This window comes from Epinephelus moara, chromosome 20 (assembly GCF_006386435.1).
Source record: "Epinephelus moara isolate mb chromosome 20, YSFRI_EMoa_1.0, whole genome shotgun sequence".
In the NCBI taxonomy this organism is placed as follows: domain Eukaryota; kingdom Metazoa; phylum Chordata; class Actinopteri; order Perciformes; family Serranidae; genus Epinephelus; species Epinephelus moara.
Genome location: NC_065525.1, coordinates 14,881,265 through 14,900,416, shown reverse-complemented (window position 1 = coordinate 14,900,416; position 19,152 = coordinate 14,881,265). Strand labels below are relative to the sequence as shown.

The 19,152-nt window shown below is 40.9% G+C and overlaps 1 protein-coding gene across 1 annotated transcript in view; it reads left to right on the top strand.

Moving 5' to 3' along the window:
* LOC126407996 (protein arginine N-methyltransferase 8-B) overlaps nt 1-19,152 on the top strand; it is a 38,860-nt gene that overhangs the window by 14,955 nt on the left and 4,753 nt on the right. The window contains exons 4-8 of the mRNA XM_050073341.1: nt 4,911-4,974; nt 5,965-6,107; nt 8,098-8,185; nt 9,446-9,561; nt 16,870-17,020. Of these exons, the coding sequence (XP_049929298.1) occupies nt 4,911-4,974; nt 5,965-6,107; nt 8,098-8,185; nt 9,446-9,561; nt 16,870-17,020 (562 nt within the window). The remainder of the gene's footprint in view (nt 1-4,910; nt 4,975-5,964; nt 6,108-8,097; nt 8,186-9,445; nt 9,562-16,869; nt 17,021-19,152) is intronic.

Sequence of the window (19,152 nt, the reverse complement as noted above, 5' to 3'; positions counted from 1 at the left end):
TGTAGCCCCAAAACTTCACCCTACCCTTCTATCCCAACAAGAATCACTCTAGACGTGAACGCAGAAAACAGAGGGGAAAGGGTTACGTGGTAGAGGCAAGGAGTGTATTTGGATTGAGCCTTGGTGTATTGCTCATACAGCATATCCAATCCATTTCTGCCTCCAAATAAAAGCCCTCCTAGACCTTATTCTTCCAAGACAGTTCGAGGTAACAGCTGAGCACCCCTATTTTTCAGCCTTCTCTCTCCACGAGGGTCCCAGCCTGGCTTTGCCCTTTTTTTTTTTCTTTTTTTTTTACAATCCACAGCACCTAGAGTTCTTTCGAGTCCCCTGCTTGATTACGACCAGATGGATCTCTTGCAGCCTGAATAAGTCCACACACCTCTGACAAACAGAGTCCCAGGGTAGGTAGAACAGAGTGTACAAACACTCAGGTGAAAATCTATACTCTCAGGCTCACTGATGCTGTAAGAAGTTGGTATTGACAAATGCCTCCTCCTGAATTATGTTCTCATTTTGTTTGGGAGCTGTTTACTAAAAGTGTCCTGAGTCTATTCTGATGAATGGAGGAGCTTTTATGATGTTATAACTCTGTTATTGCTGGCACCTCAATAAATCAGTCATGCATGGGTGGGCAGAACAGGAAGTACACAGTGTGTCAAGCGGAGAGCTCAGAAGTCGGAGGGGAAAAAAAGAGGACAGAAAAGAAAAGGTATAACAGAAAGGGCACGGAGTTAAAAGTGACAGAGATGTGGGTTTAGTGAGAAGGAGGAGAGCAATAAGACGAAAGGAAAGAAAGCAGTGGGGTGAGGATAATTTAAAAGAATTTAAAATGTCAAAAGACTAATGAAACTAGAAGTTGAAGGTCCCATTGGCGCTAAATGGCTGGTTGCAGTTGAGCAGCGACTAATCTCCACCTTAATTACTTAAAGTAAGATGCTCTGGCAGCGTTTTAGAGACAGGCACTGATGCTGGTCACCTTGTAATTTCTATCCCTTTGGATTCTTTTATCTTCTATTTTCAGCTTTTTGCAGGACGCTTCTTGCAATGTAAAATTAACCCCGGTGCACCTGCTGCTGTCAAACTCACTAAGTCACAAACACACTGTAAGTGATAAAAAGCTCCTTAATGCTATCAAATGCTGCAGACGGGGGGAAAAAAATCCCTCAGCAAAATGCCTTCACAAACACAAAGCCGGTGAGCTATTGTATCCCCACGTCCCATCCCTTTTCTTAAAACTGGCAAAGGTCCATCTGCCCAGTCTTTGATTTTGAAATCTTTTTCAAGTGAGGTTGTATTCAGCAGCGCTGCGCTGGAAGCCATCCACAGAGAGATACATAACAAACATGACCTTGTTTTCTACCCCAGAGAGCACATTATGGTGGCTGCAGTGTTGGACAGACGTTTATGCCAGGAGCAATAAATCAAAAATAAAGACTCAATTCCGGACTTGTCTTTACTCCAAATTACACAGGAATTGGTGCTCACTGTGATAAATCCCTGGAGAGCGAGAGGAGACGGGATTGCCATCGCCTGTAAGGACCACACGCGGGACATACAGTAGTGATCATCACTCTTCCATTAACCCTCTGAAGAAAAAAATAGCATCCTGATAATATCTACACATCAGCATCATCTGTCTTTATCAGTGGTGGAAAGTACATTTATTCAATTACTGAGTACAAGTTTGAGGGACTTGGACTTTACTATTTATGCTGCTTTATACCTCTACTCAACTATGTTTTTGAATTTGAATTTTATTAGCACAAAAGATATGATTAAAAACAAGTATATAAAAATAAAATGGCAGGGATTGTGCAGGAGAGGTAAGAAACCCGAAGTAGCATAGAGTGCAAAATTTCAATCTATTCTATTACAAATAATATTTCTCTCCTGAACATGGGAATATAACAGACAAAACAAGATAATATAATAATCATAAATGAAACAGACACATACACATAACACATAATATGTCTTTTCATATTAGATTTAAATGAGAGTAATGATGGGCAGCTTTTAATGAAGTGAGGACTGATGTTCCAGAGTAATGGTCCTCTGTGTTTCAAAGCATATTGCCCAAGTGTTGTGCGGTAACAGGGAAAATAAATATCCTCTGCTTGTTTTGTTGGACATGAAGGGACATCAGACTTGCAATTTCAGGGGGAAATCTTCTACTTATTACTCCAGAGAATTTATTTAACAGCTATAGTTACTTTTCAAATTAAGATATTACATAAAGAAAATAATAAGCTTTAAAATACTATTTATTGTTAAAGATGAAGCCAGTTGTTTCCAACCTTTTAGACCTCTCACAACAAAGCAGTGTGAAGTTGAAGCACCTCGTCACATTTCAGATGATTATGAGTTGTTAACAGTTCCACCTATGGGTCATTTCCACTTTAACTTGTCACATGGTCTTCAAATAAATGTTCAGCAGCCAAAGAGGTCAAATCATCTATTATTTCCTAAAGCAAAACATCTGTCAAAAAATGAATATAAATTTGTTTCGCAGACCTTAGTTTTTTTCTCTGCTGCTCTTCCATTAATAACCTTATGTTCCCCCAAAATTATCTTGTGACCCTTTGGAGGGGCTCGACCCCTTGGTTAGGAATCAGTGGACTAAACTACTTAACAAAACAAGCTATACCTTCATCAGCTACAACAGGAACTATGCTACTTCCAATACTCTGAAGCATCAGTATTAGCAGTTGAATAATGTCATGTATAACAATATATGGGTCACGGGGACATAACAAGTATTTACTTGACGCTTGCTGCTAATACTTAAAGGAGCAATAAGCAAAATTCATCATTTCTAGATTGAAGGAATTAAAAAATCACTATGTGAAGAACTAGAGGTGTAATTTCATCTGGAGAATAGCATGACCTCACACACCCTCTCTGTGTTGATCTCCAGCCCCTTGTTTACAAGCCGGTCCGGCTGCGCGTTCATGTACGTTCATGTGAATGTGAATTTTGTAATATATGTGCTGAGATGGAGGCGAGGCTCAGTGACTAGAAGAGCTGATAGAAGCGCTCCATAGCTGTAAGTTACTCCAGTAGCCGGTGGCAGCCGACTCAGCTAGTGCTAACACCGGGAGCTAACGCTAACGTTCCTCCTGTTCTTTGTGAGTGAGAGCGATGTTTTAGCCTAGCGGGCAGCTGGCTCGCGGGCTGCCCACTAGGCTAAAACATCGCTTCACGTTGAAGTGGGAAGAAGCAGCGGGTTTATCGGGCAGCTGAGTGAAGCTGGGTGAAGTGGAGGCTGCGGAGGAAACACCGGGATGGGTTAATGTCCGAAGCTTGAGCAGCCCGTGAGCCAGGCGGGCAGCCTGGCAAGCTCTAGCCGACTCGGATCCCGGCTAGTGGTAACACCGGGAGCTAACGCTAACGTTCCTACTCTTCTCCGTGAGTGAAGAGCGATGTTTTAGCCTAGCAGGCAGCCCGCGAGCCAGCATGTCATTGGTCCGACAGCCCATTGGTTCGACATCCCATTAGTCCGACTGTCCGACTGGAGAGCAGAAGTAGAGGGAGGAGTGGCTCATGACACACTTTGTTTTGGTCTACAGGCAGTGCACAACAGCAAACCTAGCGGTGAAACGATTTTGCTTTTTGCCCCTTTAAGTTGGATTTCTCATGCAGGACTATATACCTACAATGAAGCAATCACAGTAAGTAAGCAGGGGAACTGGAATAGGACCCACATACAGACTACTATGCAGACTGATACAGAGCTTTATTAATCAAATAAAATGGTACAAGACCTTACCTGATCATGAGTAGACGAGGGTCAAAACCAGAAGAGCAGTCCAAACAGGCAAACACATCCAAAAAGGTTAGACAGAGAGTCACAAGTCCATGAATCAGACTGATACAGGTCCAGGTTAAGGTTCAGGCTAGGCTGAATCAATCCAAATCAATAGTACACAGCAGGAAAATAACAAATCTTTAACAAACTGGGATGGTTTGAGGGAAAAAAACCTGCAGGGCTGATGAGGTAAAGTGAAACAGGTGAGAATGCATGCAGGGAAAGTCAGGTAACTGCAGCCTGATGAGGAAAATGGGAACAGGTGTGCAGGTGGGAGGAGATGTCAGGTGACCAGGACTGGCAAGAGAGTCTGAGGGCATCTAGTGTATGGTGTGAGGATAGCAGGTGTGGAGGAGTAAAAGGAGAGTACAAGACCTGGGGAAAGTGAGTAAGGGCTGAAGACAGGGACAGGAAGCCAGAGCAACTAGACTATTCAACTGTTTTTTACTTTTTCCAGTGCTGGTCTTAAGGGGCTACCTGTTACAACTCCAGCTGTCTAATGTAGCAAAGCATATGATAGACTGCAAATATCAGGATGTAAATCATAGAAGTGATGGGATGTTCCTGGAATCTCTTTGCATCTCTCTTTAATTTGAGCCATCTGTACATTTTACGGGTGGCATGGTGGTGCAGTGGTTAGCATTGTCACCACACAGAAAAAGGACTCCTGGTTCAAGCTCTGGGTCGGGGAGCCCTTCTCTGCAGAGTTTGCATGTTCTCCCCGTGTCAGCGTGGGTTGTATACATGTAATCTGACCTCATTTACAGAGGAAATGTTGATAAAATGTACACATGTAATGTATCATCAGTGTATCAGTGGTTTGCAGAAATGTACAACAGCAACATTTTATTCCGGCGTCTGGGCTGGTCTATTTCTGCTGATTGAGCTTTTATCTGAGGCGCTCCTGTAAACATCAGTACAGCAGAAACATTTAAAGTTTACCGACTCTGCATTACAGGCACTCTGAGGGCATGTTATTGCAGGTGAAGTAAACATCCCATTAAAGATATTCTTCCCAAAGCATCACGGCCCTTCATCAAATCATGCTTGTTATTGAATGGTTATTGAATATTATTTGTCTTTTTTTTTCCCCTGCCAGATTGAGTGTTCCAGTATATCAGAGTACTCAGAGAGGATCATCAAGTCCAACCACCTCGACAGCGGTAAGAGCTGCAGCTGTTCCCCTCCTCTCCGTTCTGATGACACTGCACTTCATCTGCAGTGAGGAGAGCAACAAACTAGTTTATAGTCGTGACATACATAGTGAATGAGGAGAGGGCGGGGGGGGGGGGGGGGGGGGGCATGAGGAGAGAAAGAGAGGCAGTGATGGGTGTCCCATTGTTCAGGATTTTGAATGATCGTTCATCTGCGCGGACAGCCTCATTCTGATCCTGCATTCATCAGTCCATACGCCACCGGGCCGCCTCATTTGTATTCATTTGCACAAATATGCTGCCAACTTATGTAACTTCAAAGCATATGTTTAAATCATAACACCTCTGTAACTTTGAGAGCAAATTTACTCCCAAGTTACTGACTGTGCATCTACCAAATGATAGCCCCATAAACCACCCCGTCAGCCAGCGTTCTGTCTATGAACCTATGAATATCAAGTACGCACCATTAATTGAAAGGAGAGTTTAATGTTCGCTCTGATTCTCAGACAGTGAATAAGCAGGAAGCAATCACCAGTAGGGAGTAACAGGGTTTGCATGTCATCCTGACAGATACTTTGTATCAGCAGGGAAACTCTTCAATAACTTCTTCTCAAGGCAGAACAAACAAAGCTGAAGTCAGCTAATCTCGCAGAGGGCAAAGATCCAGTCATCTATTGTAAACCCCAGCTGGCGTGATTTCCATAAGAACACCATGACTGCACATACTGTACCAACTGATGCGTCACCACTCTCACTTTGTTTCTTTGTATCTTTCTTTTGCTTTTATCACACGCCAGTTGATTTCTTGCACACACTGATATAACGTTGTCTAATTGGACACTTAAATCTGCATTTCAACATGTCCTACATACTTGTAAATACACTTTAAAGCATCGTCACTCCTTTTACAAACCCTGTAACATTTGAGTAAGACACTTTTTATACATCAGAATATGAGCACCGGTTATGACTTTATAGATATGTTGTGTGTTGCAGTGATCACCATCTTCAAAGGAAAGGTGGAGGAGGTGGAGCTTCCTGTTGAGAAGGTTGACATCATAATATCTGAGTGGATGGGCTACTGCCTCTTCTACGAATCCATGCTCAACACCGTCATCTTTGCCAGGGACAAGTGGCTGGTAGGATGTGTGGAGTGTGTGTATGTTGGTGTGTGTGTGGACATGATGTCATCTGCAGTAACATCAGGAACTGATAGCCCTGGGATAAAATAAACCATCACTGTGACCATGAGGTGAATCACAAATGTAGTAATATTACTAGCAAGTACTGTAACAATCCCGGTCCTAAAATAGGTTGACATTTGTGTTTAAAAAATTATAATTAAGTTAGTTAAAAATTATTAGTTTTGTAATTTTTAAGCTTTAGTCTTAGTATGGGAAAAATTACCATGCTGTCTCTTATGATAAGGTAACAAGTCCTAATTAAAGGAGCTCTATACAATATTTAGAGCGTATCTATGATTCAGTGGTTATCTGCACATGGCTCTCAACATGGAGGTAGCTGAGCCGGTGGCTAGTAGCTAAAGATGCTAACAGAGTGAACAGTGCTAACAATGGCAACAGTGTTAACAAAGCCAACAATATAAACCAGTTGGGAACTGGAAGTTGGGCTCTACTCTTCAATAATAAGCCAAATTTTTTGCCTAGGATGTTGAAAATATGACCTGCCCTGCTCTCCCTCTGATTGGCTAGTACGTGTTGCCTTCATTGGTTGGATTATTTAGGTTTAGGCATAAGGAGTAAAATTGGTTAAGACAGGGGTAGGTAACCTGTGGCTTCAGTGCCACATGTGGCTCTGAAGCCCCTCTCCAGTGGCTCCCTGTGGCTTTGACAGATAATTATACAGAAGTGAATAACTTGTTTTTTCTTAACATTCTAGTTTTAATCCATTGTTGTAGGCTTAAAGTGATTCATACAATCTTCAACTGTAAAAATGCATGGCTATACAACAATTAAAAAAAATATTCTAATTTTTTTTAACCTAAAATGTGCGTCCTACATTTGTGGCCTGGCGCCTTTTCCTCTAAAAACACCACTAGCGATGGCTACAGTAGTCATGAGTCAAATATTTTTTTTCTCATTTTTTGGCTAATAATGTCTCTTTTGTTAGTAAAGGTTGCCGACCCCTGGGTTAGGGTTAGGGTAATAATACCAGGGTAAGCCAGTCAGAGTCAGAGTAAGGCAGCGTAGGGCGGGACATGCTTTCGCCATCTTAGAAAAAAACTTGCAGCTCAGGATGCCATTACTCCACTGTAACTATGCATAGTAAATAGTTGTTTGCTGCTTTATTAATGCGCTGATGTTGTATAGAGCTTCTTTAATAGATGCTATAAACTCATACATTTATTGGCAGAGATAGAGTGACCCATAGAGTCACAATAAACTCATTTATGGGAACTCCACCATGTTGAAATACACTGTAATTTTACTTTAATTATATATATGTGTACTGTATAATATCAACTCCCCTGATGGGGGATAGTTTAATACCTATGTTGCTACAGCTGAAACCAGAGATACATTAACTTGATTGTTAAAATGGGGCGTTGGTGGCTTAGTGGATAGAGCAGGCGCCCCACGTACAAGGCTGTTGCTGCAGCGGCCCGGGTTCGACTCCAGCCTGTGGCCCTTTGCTGCATGTCATTACCCCTCTCTCTCCCCCCTTCACGCTTAACTGTCCTATCTATAAAGGCAAAAATGCCCCAAAAAATATCTTTAAAAAAACCCCAACAACTTTATTGTTAATATAATAATGCAATATTTATTACATTAACAGGAAAAAATGCAAGGATCGGGGAGACATATTATATTAATAAGAAATCTCAATAACAGGATTGTTACATTATTAACCACCACGACTCATATTAGGCTATTGTTTATTGTTTATTATCTTATGTTATTGGAAAATAATGGTCAGTCCTGTAGTTATACATCATGAACAGCTCTGCTATTCCAGTCTGTGCGCAGAGGGAGCAATAACATCTCAATAATTTAAACTTGTGCTGTACTTGGCAGAGGAATGAAATGTCACCGAAGCTGTAATGTAGATCTTTTATAATGTGTTCGGGATTAATTGCAGACTTATTTCCTTGCCTCATTTGTCAAACAGAAACCCGGTGGATTAATGTTTCCTGACCGTGCTTCCCTGTACGTGGTGGCCATAGAGGACAGGCAGTACAAAGACTTCAAAATACACTGTAAGTTCAGTGTGTGGGGCTGGGTATGTGTGTATCACCTGAACCTGGACTGTGGGATGGCACTTACTTGCACTGCTCTCAGTGTACTCTGCGCAGCTCTTGGCAGGCTACAACCAGGATTATGTCTTTACATTGTAAATGAACTGTGTTGTACTCACACAACTGTGGGCGCACTCATACGCAGCCTATCCAGCTCTGCAAATGATTTTGAACTTTTCCTCAGGCATAACACTGGGGGAGATAATTGATATTATAAGTCAACAAGGCTCTCCATCGCTGTATCTTCCCACTCTGAACCTGCCAGGAGGACTGTGGGCGATGTTTTGCTGCTGGACCCAAAGCATTAGAGTCAGTGTTAAGCCAGTGCACAACCTAGATGACAACAGGCACAGAAAAAGAACAATAGCCAACAGGCCACCTACTCACACTCCCCCATACATCTGGGAAATTATACAACCACACTGCACCATGGGAAAGTCATAATCACATTGGCTCGCTGCATCGCAACGCTTTCCAATGATGTCAGGATTCTTAAGTTTCTGAGTGTGTGTGAAGTTTACACAAATTGACGAGCGCACATATTGACCACAAACTTCTTTCTCTCCGGGCCAAATATGACCTTTAGGCTGAGTTCTAAGTGGCCCACTGAAGCACTCCAGTATTCTAAGAGCATCCTGTGGTCATTAGTGTTTCTCTGGGCTTCACACTGCCTTAGTTAAGTGGGCAGCAAAAAATGCAAATACAGTACATTACAATTCCCCTGGGGTTTGTGACCTGTTCATTATCACCCGCTCTCCTACGCTCTCAAGTAGCTCTCTCCTTTTGGGTCATGATAGAGATGTTTGCTCACACTCTATCTTAAGGAGCGTAATGAATAATGTATGGAATGGTTTAGCTAAAGCTGCAGGGATATTCAATGCAAGAGTGGAGGCTGCGTTCAAGGAGGCCCGTGTTTACAAATTATCCCCGAACAGAATGTGACTTTCATCCGTCAAAATGAAAATTGTTCCAAACTGACAGGAGGTCTAACTCCGGGGTCGTACATCACAGTATTCTGGGATGCTCTGTGACTAAGACCCAGACTGGTGTTGTTTTACAGCTGCAGCCCGGCTGTTTGAATCCCCTGCGGCTTTCCCCACCCTCGAAAATTGAGTAAACTGAATCAAAAGAAGAGAACTACAGTATATCATGTGTTTGCAGTTTATAAAGAGTAACTGAAAACATGCTGGCTGAGTAACTCAGTGATGCTGTGTCTACCAGGGTGGGAGAACGTGTATGGCTTCGATATGACCTGTATCCGAAATGTGGCCATGAAGGAGCCACTGGTGGACGTAGTGGACCCCAAACAGGTGGTGACCAACTCCTGCCTTATCAAGGTGAGTAAAATACTGACAGTGTTTTGGTTAATGGCAGATCAGTTCACCACAAAGCCTGACTAAATGTCAGCTGTAGACCCAGTGCAGGTCAGATGATAGTTTACATTGGTGTATACAGTTGTCTTGGGATTGCATGGCAGCATGTTAGTCGGTCGATTAGTCTGTCTACTGAAATATTTCTTAACAATTGGATGGATTGGCATGTAATTTGGTACAGATATAGAGGATGAATGAATGCCTGTGACTTTGGTGATTTGCTGACTTCCCTCTTGCGCCACCATGAGATTAACATTGGTGGTTTTGAGTGAAATTTCTCAACACCTTCGTCATGTATTGACATTAAATTTGGTGCATACATTCATGTCTCCCTCAGGATAAAAACTTGAATAACCTCACTTTGCAATCCCTTCACTTTGAATCTAGCTGCCTCTTTTGATCCAGATTTCAGTTTGTCCAACATAGAGTGCCCCAGGGACAACATTTTTCTGTAGGCCACTGCGGAAGTTAGCATCGCAGTGATTCCCTTGTCCAAAAGTCAATGGGACTTTTCCACTGGATGTTGGATTATTGCCAAAAAATGACTATACTTCTACATGTTGTTCAGCAAGATAATCCTCACAAATTAACACCACTTTAAAGATTATTGAAGCCTTAATGCAATCTCCAGGGGTAAAATGCTAACATCAGGGTATAAACAAACTACACTAAGAAGCTAACGTCTCCACTATAACAAGACTTTTTTTTTTTTAAGATATTTTTCAGGGCGTTTTAGCCTTTAATTGACAGGACAGTCTAGCGTGAAGGGGGGAGAGAGAGAGGGAGTGACATACAGCAAAGGGCCACGGGCAAGACTCGAACCCCGGCCGCTGCGGCAACAGCCTTGTACATGGGGCGCCTGCTCTACCACTAAGCCACCGACGCCCCTATCAAGACTTTTAAACTGGTGTAGTGTGATGTCGTTCTGTAGTCTCATGTAGCCGCATGCCAGCAATGACCTGGGGAGTATTTACTGTGTATTTTACATCGTAGAACAAAACGTGAAAGTCTCTTAAGCTTGTGTTAACCACTGACCATACTGCAGGCGTCTAACCAAAAAATCCATTTAAAAAACCCCACTGACTTTGAGACAAGGGAACCATGAGAGGTAAAATGTTCCCTCATTTGTCGGTTTCAGGACCCATTCCTGGAGCATTCTATTTAAGTTCATTAAGAAATACCTGCAAAAAATAATGACATTTCCATCAGCCTCAGTTGTACTTTGTGTTCAGTGCTAATTAGCAAATGTTAGCATGCTAGGACACCAAATTAAAATGGCTGTCATGGTAATGATTACCCTGCTTAGCATCAGCATGTTAGCATTGTCACTGTGAGCATGTTACCACAGTGACATTAGCAGTTAGCTCTACTGTTGTAATGTAGCTAAGTAATATTACTTTGATTATTTGGAGTATCTGTACTGTACTTTACTTGAGTTTTTATATTTTTGTCAACTTTCATTTTTACACCATTACACTTCCTCAATAAAATGTATACCTTTACTCCAACACATTTTCCCTGAGCATTAGTTACTTACTACAAAATAGAGAAGAAAGGGAGGAAGAAAGGTAGAAGAAAGGGACAGATGCATAAATAAAAGAATGGGAGGGAAGGAAAAACTGGATTTTTTTTCATTAAGTTGTGAAAAAACTTGTTTTTCTGCAAGTGTAATGTATACTGCGTTTTTAAAGTATAAATATACTTTGTAGTTCTCAAAATTCTAAAAGCTTGCTTTTTTATTTTCAGCAATTACTTGTATTTTTACTTTCAATACTTATATTTGATATCATATCAAGTTACTTTTGATACTTCAAGGGAAATTTCAGTTTATTTCAACCTGTCTCCTATCGTCCTAAATTTGTTTCAAGTGACTAGTGACATAAAAATAATAGTTAGCATGTTAGCCGTTAGCCTAGATACAGCCAGGGCGCATAGTAGCGTCAGACCTGTTAAAACGTAAGTGAACGGGCATACCTTCAAGTGCAAAGTTAGTCCACTAAACAAGCTTTTTTTCCACCACACCGGTAAGGTAAGACAACACGTTTACATGTCGTTTTCTATATGTTCTCTGACATTTATCCTAAAGATATGAGGCGGTCTTTGTGGAAAAAAAGCTTGTTTAGTGGACTAACTTTGCACTTGAAGTATGCCCGTTCACTTACGTTTTACTGCGCGCTACTATGCACCCTGGCTATATCTAGGCTAACGGCTGACATGCTAACTATGATTTTTATGTCACTAGTCACTTGAAACAAATTTAGGACGATAGGAGACAGGTTGAAATAAACCGAAATTTCCCTTTAAGTACTGTAAATATCAGATACTTAAAGACTTTTGCTCAATATTCTTAAAGGTGACTTTAACTTTTACCAAAGTTATTTTTCATTAAAAATCTGTACTTTTATTCAGGTAGGGCGTTCAGGTACCTCATCCACCACTGTTCCATTCAAAGCACCACTGTGTCAAGGTACAGCCACAGGAAATCTGCTCATCGTTGATGTTCAGATTTCCATTTTTCCTGAGCACTTTAAAGCCACAGTGGGTAAATTAAAAAAAAACTTTTTGTCATATTTGCTGAAAATGTCACTATATCCTGACAGTGGTACATCAGACAAATACTTGGTGAAAAAATCCTCTGGCAGAAGCAGTGATTGATCCTGGGATACAGACTTCTGGATCTGATCGGTTGTTTTGTTCAGGCACGGAAGATTCTTGCAAAAGTTACTTGGAGCACTAGGAGGAGCCAGAGGGACATGATTTTTGCACAAATTATCAGTCTCATGTACTATTGTCTGGATATAGTAATAATTTCAGCAAACATAATAAGTTATTTTTTTCATAGAAGTCAGGCCATCTACTGTAGCTTTAAGGACTTTCTAGCCATGGTGGACTGAAAGCTGCAATCCACTAATGAGCAACAAGGTCCACTTACTGGCTTTTCTGGAGCTCTCAGCCATATCCCCACCTTTTTTGAGCTAACGTGTACATCAAAGTTATTGTGTTCTTTTTTTTTGTTATTTTTGACTGTACAGTACTTTGGTCAACTGTTGTTTTTAGATATACTTTATAAATAAAGTGGATTGGATGTAAGTGCTCAGAAAAATGGAAATCTGAACATGCACATCACCATGACAACAGGGAAAATTCAATCTACTGATAAAGATCATATGATATAATCAAAAGCCCAAGAGCAGCTACTAAATGGACCTTGTGGTGACATTGTTTTCTCAACATTTAAATCCCTGATTATCACCAAAGTATGTACCGTACAACACAGTTACCACTGTTTTCTAATGCTGGTTCATTTGTCAGCTGAAAAGAAATGTGTCAGAATTAAACAAATGGACCATACAGTCTGTGATAAGGAGTGATTAAACTGTACAATATGAACACATTAGCAGAGAATGCTAATTAAGGTGGCGATTATAAACTATAATGCATAATTACAGTGGTGGAACACACACATACATTAGCTATAACTACTCATTGACATTAATTGATTAGTAAACATATTGTGTGACATGCTGTTGCTGGTATGAGTACGACCTTGACGTGTAGCTGTTGCCCTGTCTGTGCCTCTCACTGTGCGGATTAGACTGATCAGACTGCTGTGCCATGCATGTCAATAGCAGCCTGTCTAGTCTTCCTGATTGTGCTCCTTGTCGTTGTGACCTTCTTATCACCAGCATTGATTGGACGGCTCTGCCCTGTCTCACCTCTGTCCCGCTGGAAAATTGTTGTGTGATCATACCTTGACTTCAACGTTGCTTTCTTCAGGTTGCTGATTGTCAAGCACCCAGTTTTTTTTTATGTCCTTTGCCATCAGACAGCATTTCATTTTAAATTCAGTGAGATATTACATAAAGCCCAGCAAAGACATCAGTCATGAGAGTTTAATAAAAATCTCTATGAAGCTGATGGAAATGCTGCTTGTCTCTGGATCTAAAAAAAAAAAAAAGCCTTACAACAATGATACCCTGCTGACAAGCTTTATTGTCTTTAAATGGATTACTGACTGACCTCATTAAGGTTGTATAGCCAAGGAGTAGTACACACAGGACCTCATGTTATTAAACTGCTGCACGAAGCTTTGGTAGCAATACTCAGTGAGGATCAGTGCAGAGTATAATCTCGCAGAAAATAATTAATTTACCTTCACAACCTGCATGATATTGCTCTTAACATTTTTATTTTGCCTTTACAGTAATTGCAAGGGTGAAAAATATTGCTGTCTTAAACTTTGAAATGTGACTTTGAGAAGTTTATAATGCATGACCAGAGCAAATATGTGATAAATGTGTTTACGGGAGTGATTATTTTCAAAAGACAGCAGGGGGGATCTGACATTAAACCTGCACTGTTTTTATTGCCAGCAAACATACGGCTCATTCCTCCTCAGTAAATGTGGCATCTGGCACCAAAGCCAGCAAGCTAGCAGTGAATATCTAATATTGTCAATGGTACATGAAACAAGATTATCACACCTCTGCCTACATGTTTACCCTGCAGGGTACTGAGGGGTTTCAGGTGAGCTGCACTCCCCTCTGTTACTCAGTGATCAAAGCTAACATGATACGTCGGTGCAGTGGTGTTCAGCCGACAGTAAACCAGGATCTGGAACAACATGTTCTTCTCTGAAACACGGCCCAGTGGGACGATGGGTTATCAGATACCCTGTTAAACTGAATGGAACCAGGGGACATTTACAGATTTGGGGTTGCTAGCAGCATGCATGAACACCTGGAGCCTCACAATAGTTAGAGCTCCCAGATGATCCCAGGCATATTACCCTTGTTCTGCCTACACGAGAGTTACTGGCCTCATTCTAGATGGTTATTAGGATCTCAGCACACTGGAGTCTAATGGTGACTCTATATGTCTGCAGATATAAGCTGTGTTGTATTTCCTGATGCTGGTTTTTGGTCCCTTGATGTATTGCATGTGACATTACATATTACATTTTTTTTAATTTACTACAGCACAAAAACAAGGGTCTGGTTGAGGTCAGAATAAAACTACAGTACAATGTAGAGGAGTGGTTCGGCAGTTGGGAAATATGTTGTAGACTGTCCGCTCTTTTGCCAAGAGTTGAATGAGAAGAACAATACTGTTCTTGTGTCTGAACTCTAAAAATCAAGTCAGTCCCAGTGGGGTTTGAGTTCAGAGTTTGGAATAACAGCTAGCTTGGCTCTGTCCAAGGAAAGGTTATGTCTAGTCAGTGATACATTGCATTGACCTGTTGTGTAATTCTCTATGTATACTGTATTTGTCAAGGGTGGAAACAGGTCATTGTTCTGCAAGTCACAAGTAAGTCTAAAGCCTTTGCACCAAACTTCCAAGTCAAATCCCAGGTCAAGAAGGCAAGTCCCGAGACAAGTCCCAAGTCCTAAACTTTGAATTTTGAGTCCTAAACAAGTCATAATGCTCTCTTCACCAAATGTGATGGGATTTTAACAACAGTACAATAATTCATTAATTTTACAAAAAAAAAAAACAGGAATTCTTTTAAAACTTTGTATGTATTTGTTAAAACAAGTTTGTTACAAATTCAATTAATAGAACCGGGCTGTTATTTGGTTGAAAGACTTAAATCAACCAGCGTATATTAGGGACAGGCGTCTATGTGGGACAGGCCTTTAATTCCTTTCACACAAAACTGGATTCATTTTTATGAAAAACCCTTTTAATTCTTTTGATAGCTGGACCCTTACAGACAAAGGGCATATGAATATCTCACCAGGTAATTTAGGAATGAACAGATAGTGTGACTTTAAGGCCACTTTTGTCCCTCTCGTTTACCAGGCTGGTAAATCTGAATAAATTACTTATTTGGTGCTCATGGTTTCAGTAAAATGAGCTTAACAGCTGAACTGTGAAGAATCTAACCAAGCTGTGTAACACCTCCATATTGACAAAAGGTTGAGGCATTTATATTTGTATGTGCAATCTAAGCAGCTAATGTTAGCTCAAGTTGGTAGCCAAAAACACGGTTTTATACATCCAAAGGACTTCTATAAAAATGAACTACACAGCAACCAGACCTGGCGTCTCATAAAGACAGGTGTTTATTTGTCAAAATGTGTAGCCACACCTGACTAGTAAAAGGGACCGGGCGTTTAATCGGGACTCGGCTTTTAATTGAAGTTTTTTTGGTATGTTAATATTAGCCTTGACCTACCTTTCTTTGTGCAACTTAAAAAATTTTTTTTTTGTTCACCATAAAGTTTTGCACACAAACAAAATGATCTTTGCTCAGTAACATAATGTTAGTCCCTAATGGTTCTTTCCTGCTGCTTGATTAGATGCTGTGGTATTTGTTCAAACAAAGTGGATCTGGAGATTTATGTGTTGCTGTGAATGAAAAGTATTAAAGTTAGTTGCTTCAGGAAATGAAGGGAAACAAATTGATTGGTGACACACTTTTTAAATAACATGCTTTTTAATCTTTGGACCTGGGGGAAGGTATCAAGTATTTTCATGTCAAAAGGTAAAGTAAAGTTACGAGTCACTGGTGTTAAAGTCCAAGTCAAGTAGCAAGCTTTGATTTTTTTTCAAGACGAGTCATCAAATTTGAGACTCGAGTCTGACCCAGGCTCAAGTCATGTGGATCGAGGACATTCCTGGCATTTGTCCATATGAACTGAAATGAAGCAGTTTGTCCAATCTATATCAATTTGTTTCACTACATTTTCAGTCTTTGTGCTAAGCTAACCAGCTGCTAGCAGCAGTGGCTTCATATTTGGGTCCATGTCATTGGTTCGACAGCCCATTGGTTCGACATCCCATTAGTCCGACTGTCCGCGGTGCTGAACGGCTCGCGGCGGGCGTATGGTGCTTCGCGACCGGCTTGAGGCGGAGAAGGCTCACGGCTTATGTGTTTGTCACTTTCTTTTTCATTTTAACCCACACCGTGATCTTTTCCTGACCCTAACCAAGTGGTTTTTGTGCCTAAACCTAACCAGACCTTAACCACAGGGCATCATGATGATTTCGGAACGGAGTTCGGAACAATGAGTTTAATGTGGTTGGAACAATGGGCTGTCGAACCAATGGGCAGTTCCTTCATATTTAACAGGCAGGCATAAGAGTGGGATCTTCTCACCTAAATCTTGGCTAGAAAACAAATACACATACTTCCCAAAATGTCTAAATATTTCTTAAAAAGAATAAGATGGGACTGGGGAGAGCTTGATGTGGCCAATGACTTGTTGTGTCAGGGTTTGTATATGTGCTCCAGATATTTGAGAAGAGTCTGTCTCTTTACTCCTGCAGGAGGTGGACATCTACACAGTGAAGGCTGAGGATCTCTCATTTACCTCAGCGTTCTGCCTGCAGATCCAGAGGAACGACTACATCCATGCACTGGTCACCTACTTCAACATCGAGTTCACCAAGTGTCATAAGAAGACTGGTTTCTCCACTGGTAAGATGCCTTTCTCTTAGTATACATAGACGGATCTTGGTGTATGTGTGCATTATATTACAGTGACTATAATGATAATCTTAAAATTTTAAAAATAATCTTTTTCTTATTTCCAGCCCTCACAGCAATAAAACAGCTCTACTCAGAGGTCAGGTTCAGTATCTCCCTCAAGGCTACTGACAGCACAACAGAGTGCTGATGCTGTGGGTGCTTTTGGTTCCTCATTAATGTGCTGTCTTGCCTTGATGGCTTTAGTGAGCCCCATAGAGATGAAATTTGCAATGTAAAAGAAGCAAGCCCTCCTGATTCGCAGCGAGGGAACAAGGGAAAGTTATGGCCTTAACTTGAAATCAAACAGCCCTTATGACTAATAACAAATTGATCTCAGTTTGAATGCATGGCAGCACACACCGCCGAACAAGTGAACAAAAAGTGTACAACAGAATATTGTGTGGTGATGTGTTAATTAGTTAGGTTAAAATGTGTACCTTCAAACAGAGCCGGGCTAGCTGTTTCCCTCTGCCATAAGTTTTTATGCTAAGCTAAGCTAAGCTAAGCTAAGCTAGCCATTTCCAGGTTGTAGCAGACAGCAGATATGAGAGGGTAATCATAACATGTGGGACAAAGTCAATGTTTTGCTAGTCAAAAGTAAGCATCAAGTCTTTGCACTCAAGTCCCAAGTCAAGACTGACAACTAACAAGTCAAGTCCCAAGTCCTAAACTTTGAGTTTCAAGTCCTACAATGTGCTTTTCACCACGTTGTTTTACCAACAGGGTAAGAATAAAGTACATTTACAAAATTACTGAATGCTTTAAAAAATGTATTTACTTGTTAAAACAAGTTTGTTAAAACAAGTTAAACTAAACTTTATCATAAAACAAGTAATGCACTGACATTGCACTTTCATAACATATAGCACCATCAACTAGACTACAGCAACAAAATAAATGTTGTATTCATATTTTCATATTTTTTATTCATGTCTTGTTGTATTTAACTCATCTCATATTGAAGAATGTCTAACTTTCTCTGTCCAGAATGACTCGGGGGAAGGTATCAAGTATTTTCAGGTCAAAAGGCTCAAGTCCAAGTGAAGTAACGAGTCCCTGGTGTTCACATACAAGTCAAGTAGCAAGTCTTTTTCTGATTTTGTCAAGTTGAGTCTAAAGACATCAAATTTGTGACTGTGTGTGATTTGTGACGATCTTATCCTTTTCTTGGCATAAAAGCAAATTAATTTATTTTGACTACAACATGTCCAGTTGAATATTCACAAACGTCAACTTTCCGTTTACATCAACTTACTGTATGTTTCTTGACAGGTTTCCTTGCCAGAGGTCACCAAGAGTGTCTGACTTAAGGTTCATGCTTGTAGCAAGCACTTAATACACTACTGCAAGGGAGGAAAAAAATAGAGAGTAGGGGAGGATATTGCTGGACCCGTTTCATACAAACAGGAAGCGAATGTCTCTGCATTGTGCAGACAGAAAACATCCTCAAGCAAACATTTTATGTGGAACCCAATACTCCCAGGAGCCTGAAATCAAGAGCATCAGCTGGACAGCTTCACGAGGAGCTAGCAGTATTAATGTAGCTGAAGTCAAATGGGAGTAACAGGCTCAAAACATCCCAGGTTACACAGTGGCCCTCCACTCATTCATAAAAGACCATTTGTTTCTCATGTGGTCTGTGCTGAGACTTTAAAGGCATCCATCACAATAGTAAATGTCACTGTCAGTTTACATTAGAGCAGTTCGGATCAGGCTGATTGACATGATCCAAACAGTGCTGGGCTGGAGTGAGCGGGGGATGTTGTGTCAAAGTCTGTGTGTGACTGACCTCTAGTGGTGGTGGTAAATATCATACATTGAAATGATGCCTATTATTGTGAGCATTAGATCTGTCGGCCTTCTGGCACTGATTCTCTTTTTTGCAGTTCAATTTTGGCATCACCGGGACCTTGTATAATTTTCAGGAGGACATATATACTTTCCTAACCTTAGCTTTCGCCGCCCTACTCACTTCCTGTCTATTGATTTTCTGCACGATTGTCTGTCAAGCAAGTTTTCCAATGTCAGACCAGAAGACTTCTCGCCTGCCAGAACTTTAAGATACAGATCTAAACTTGCAC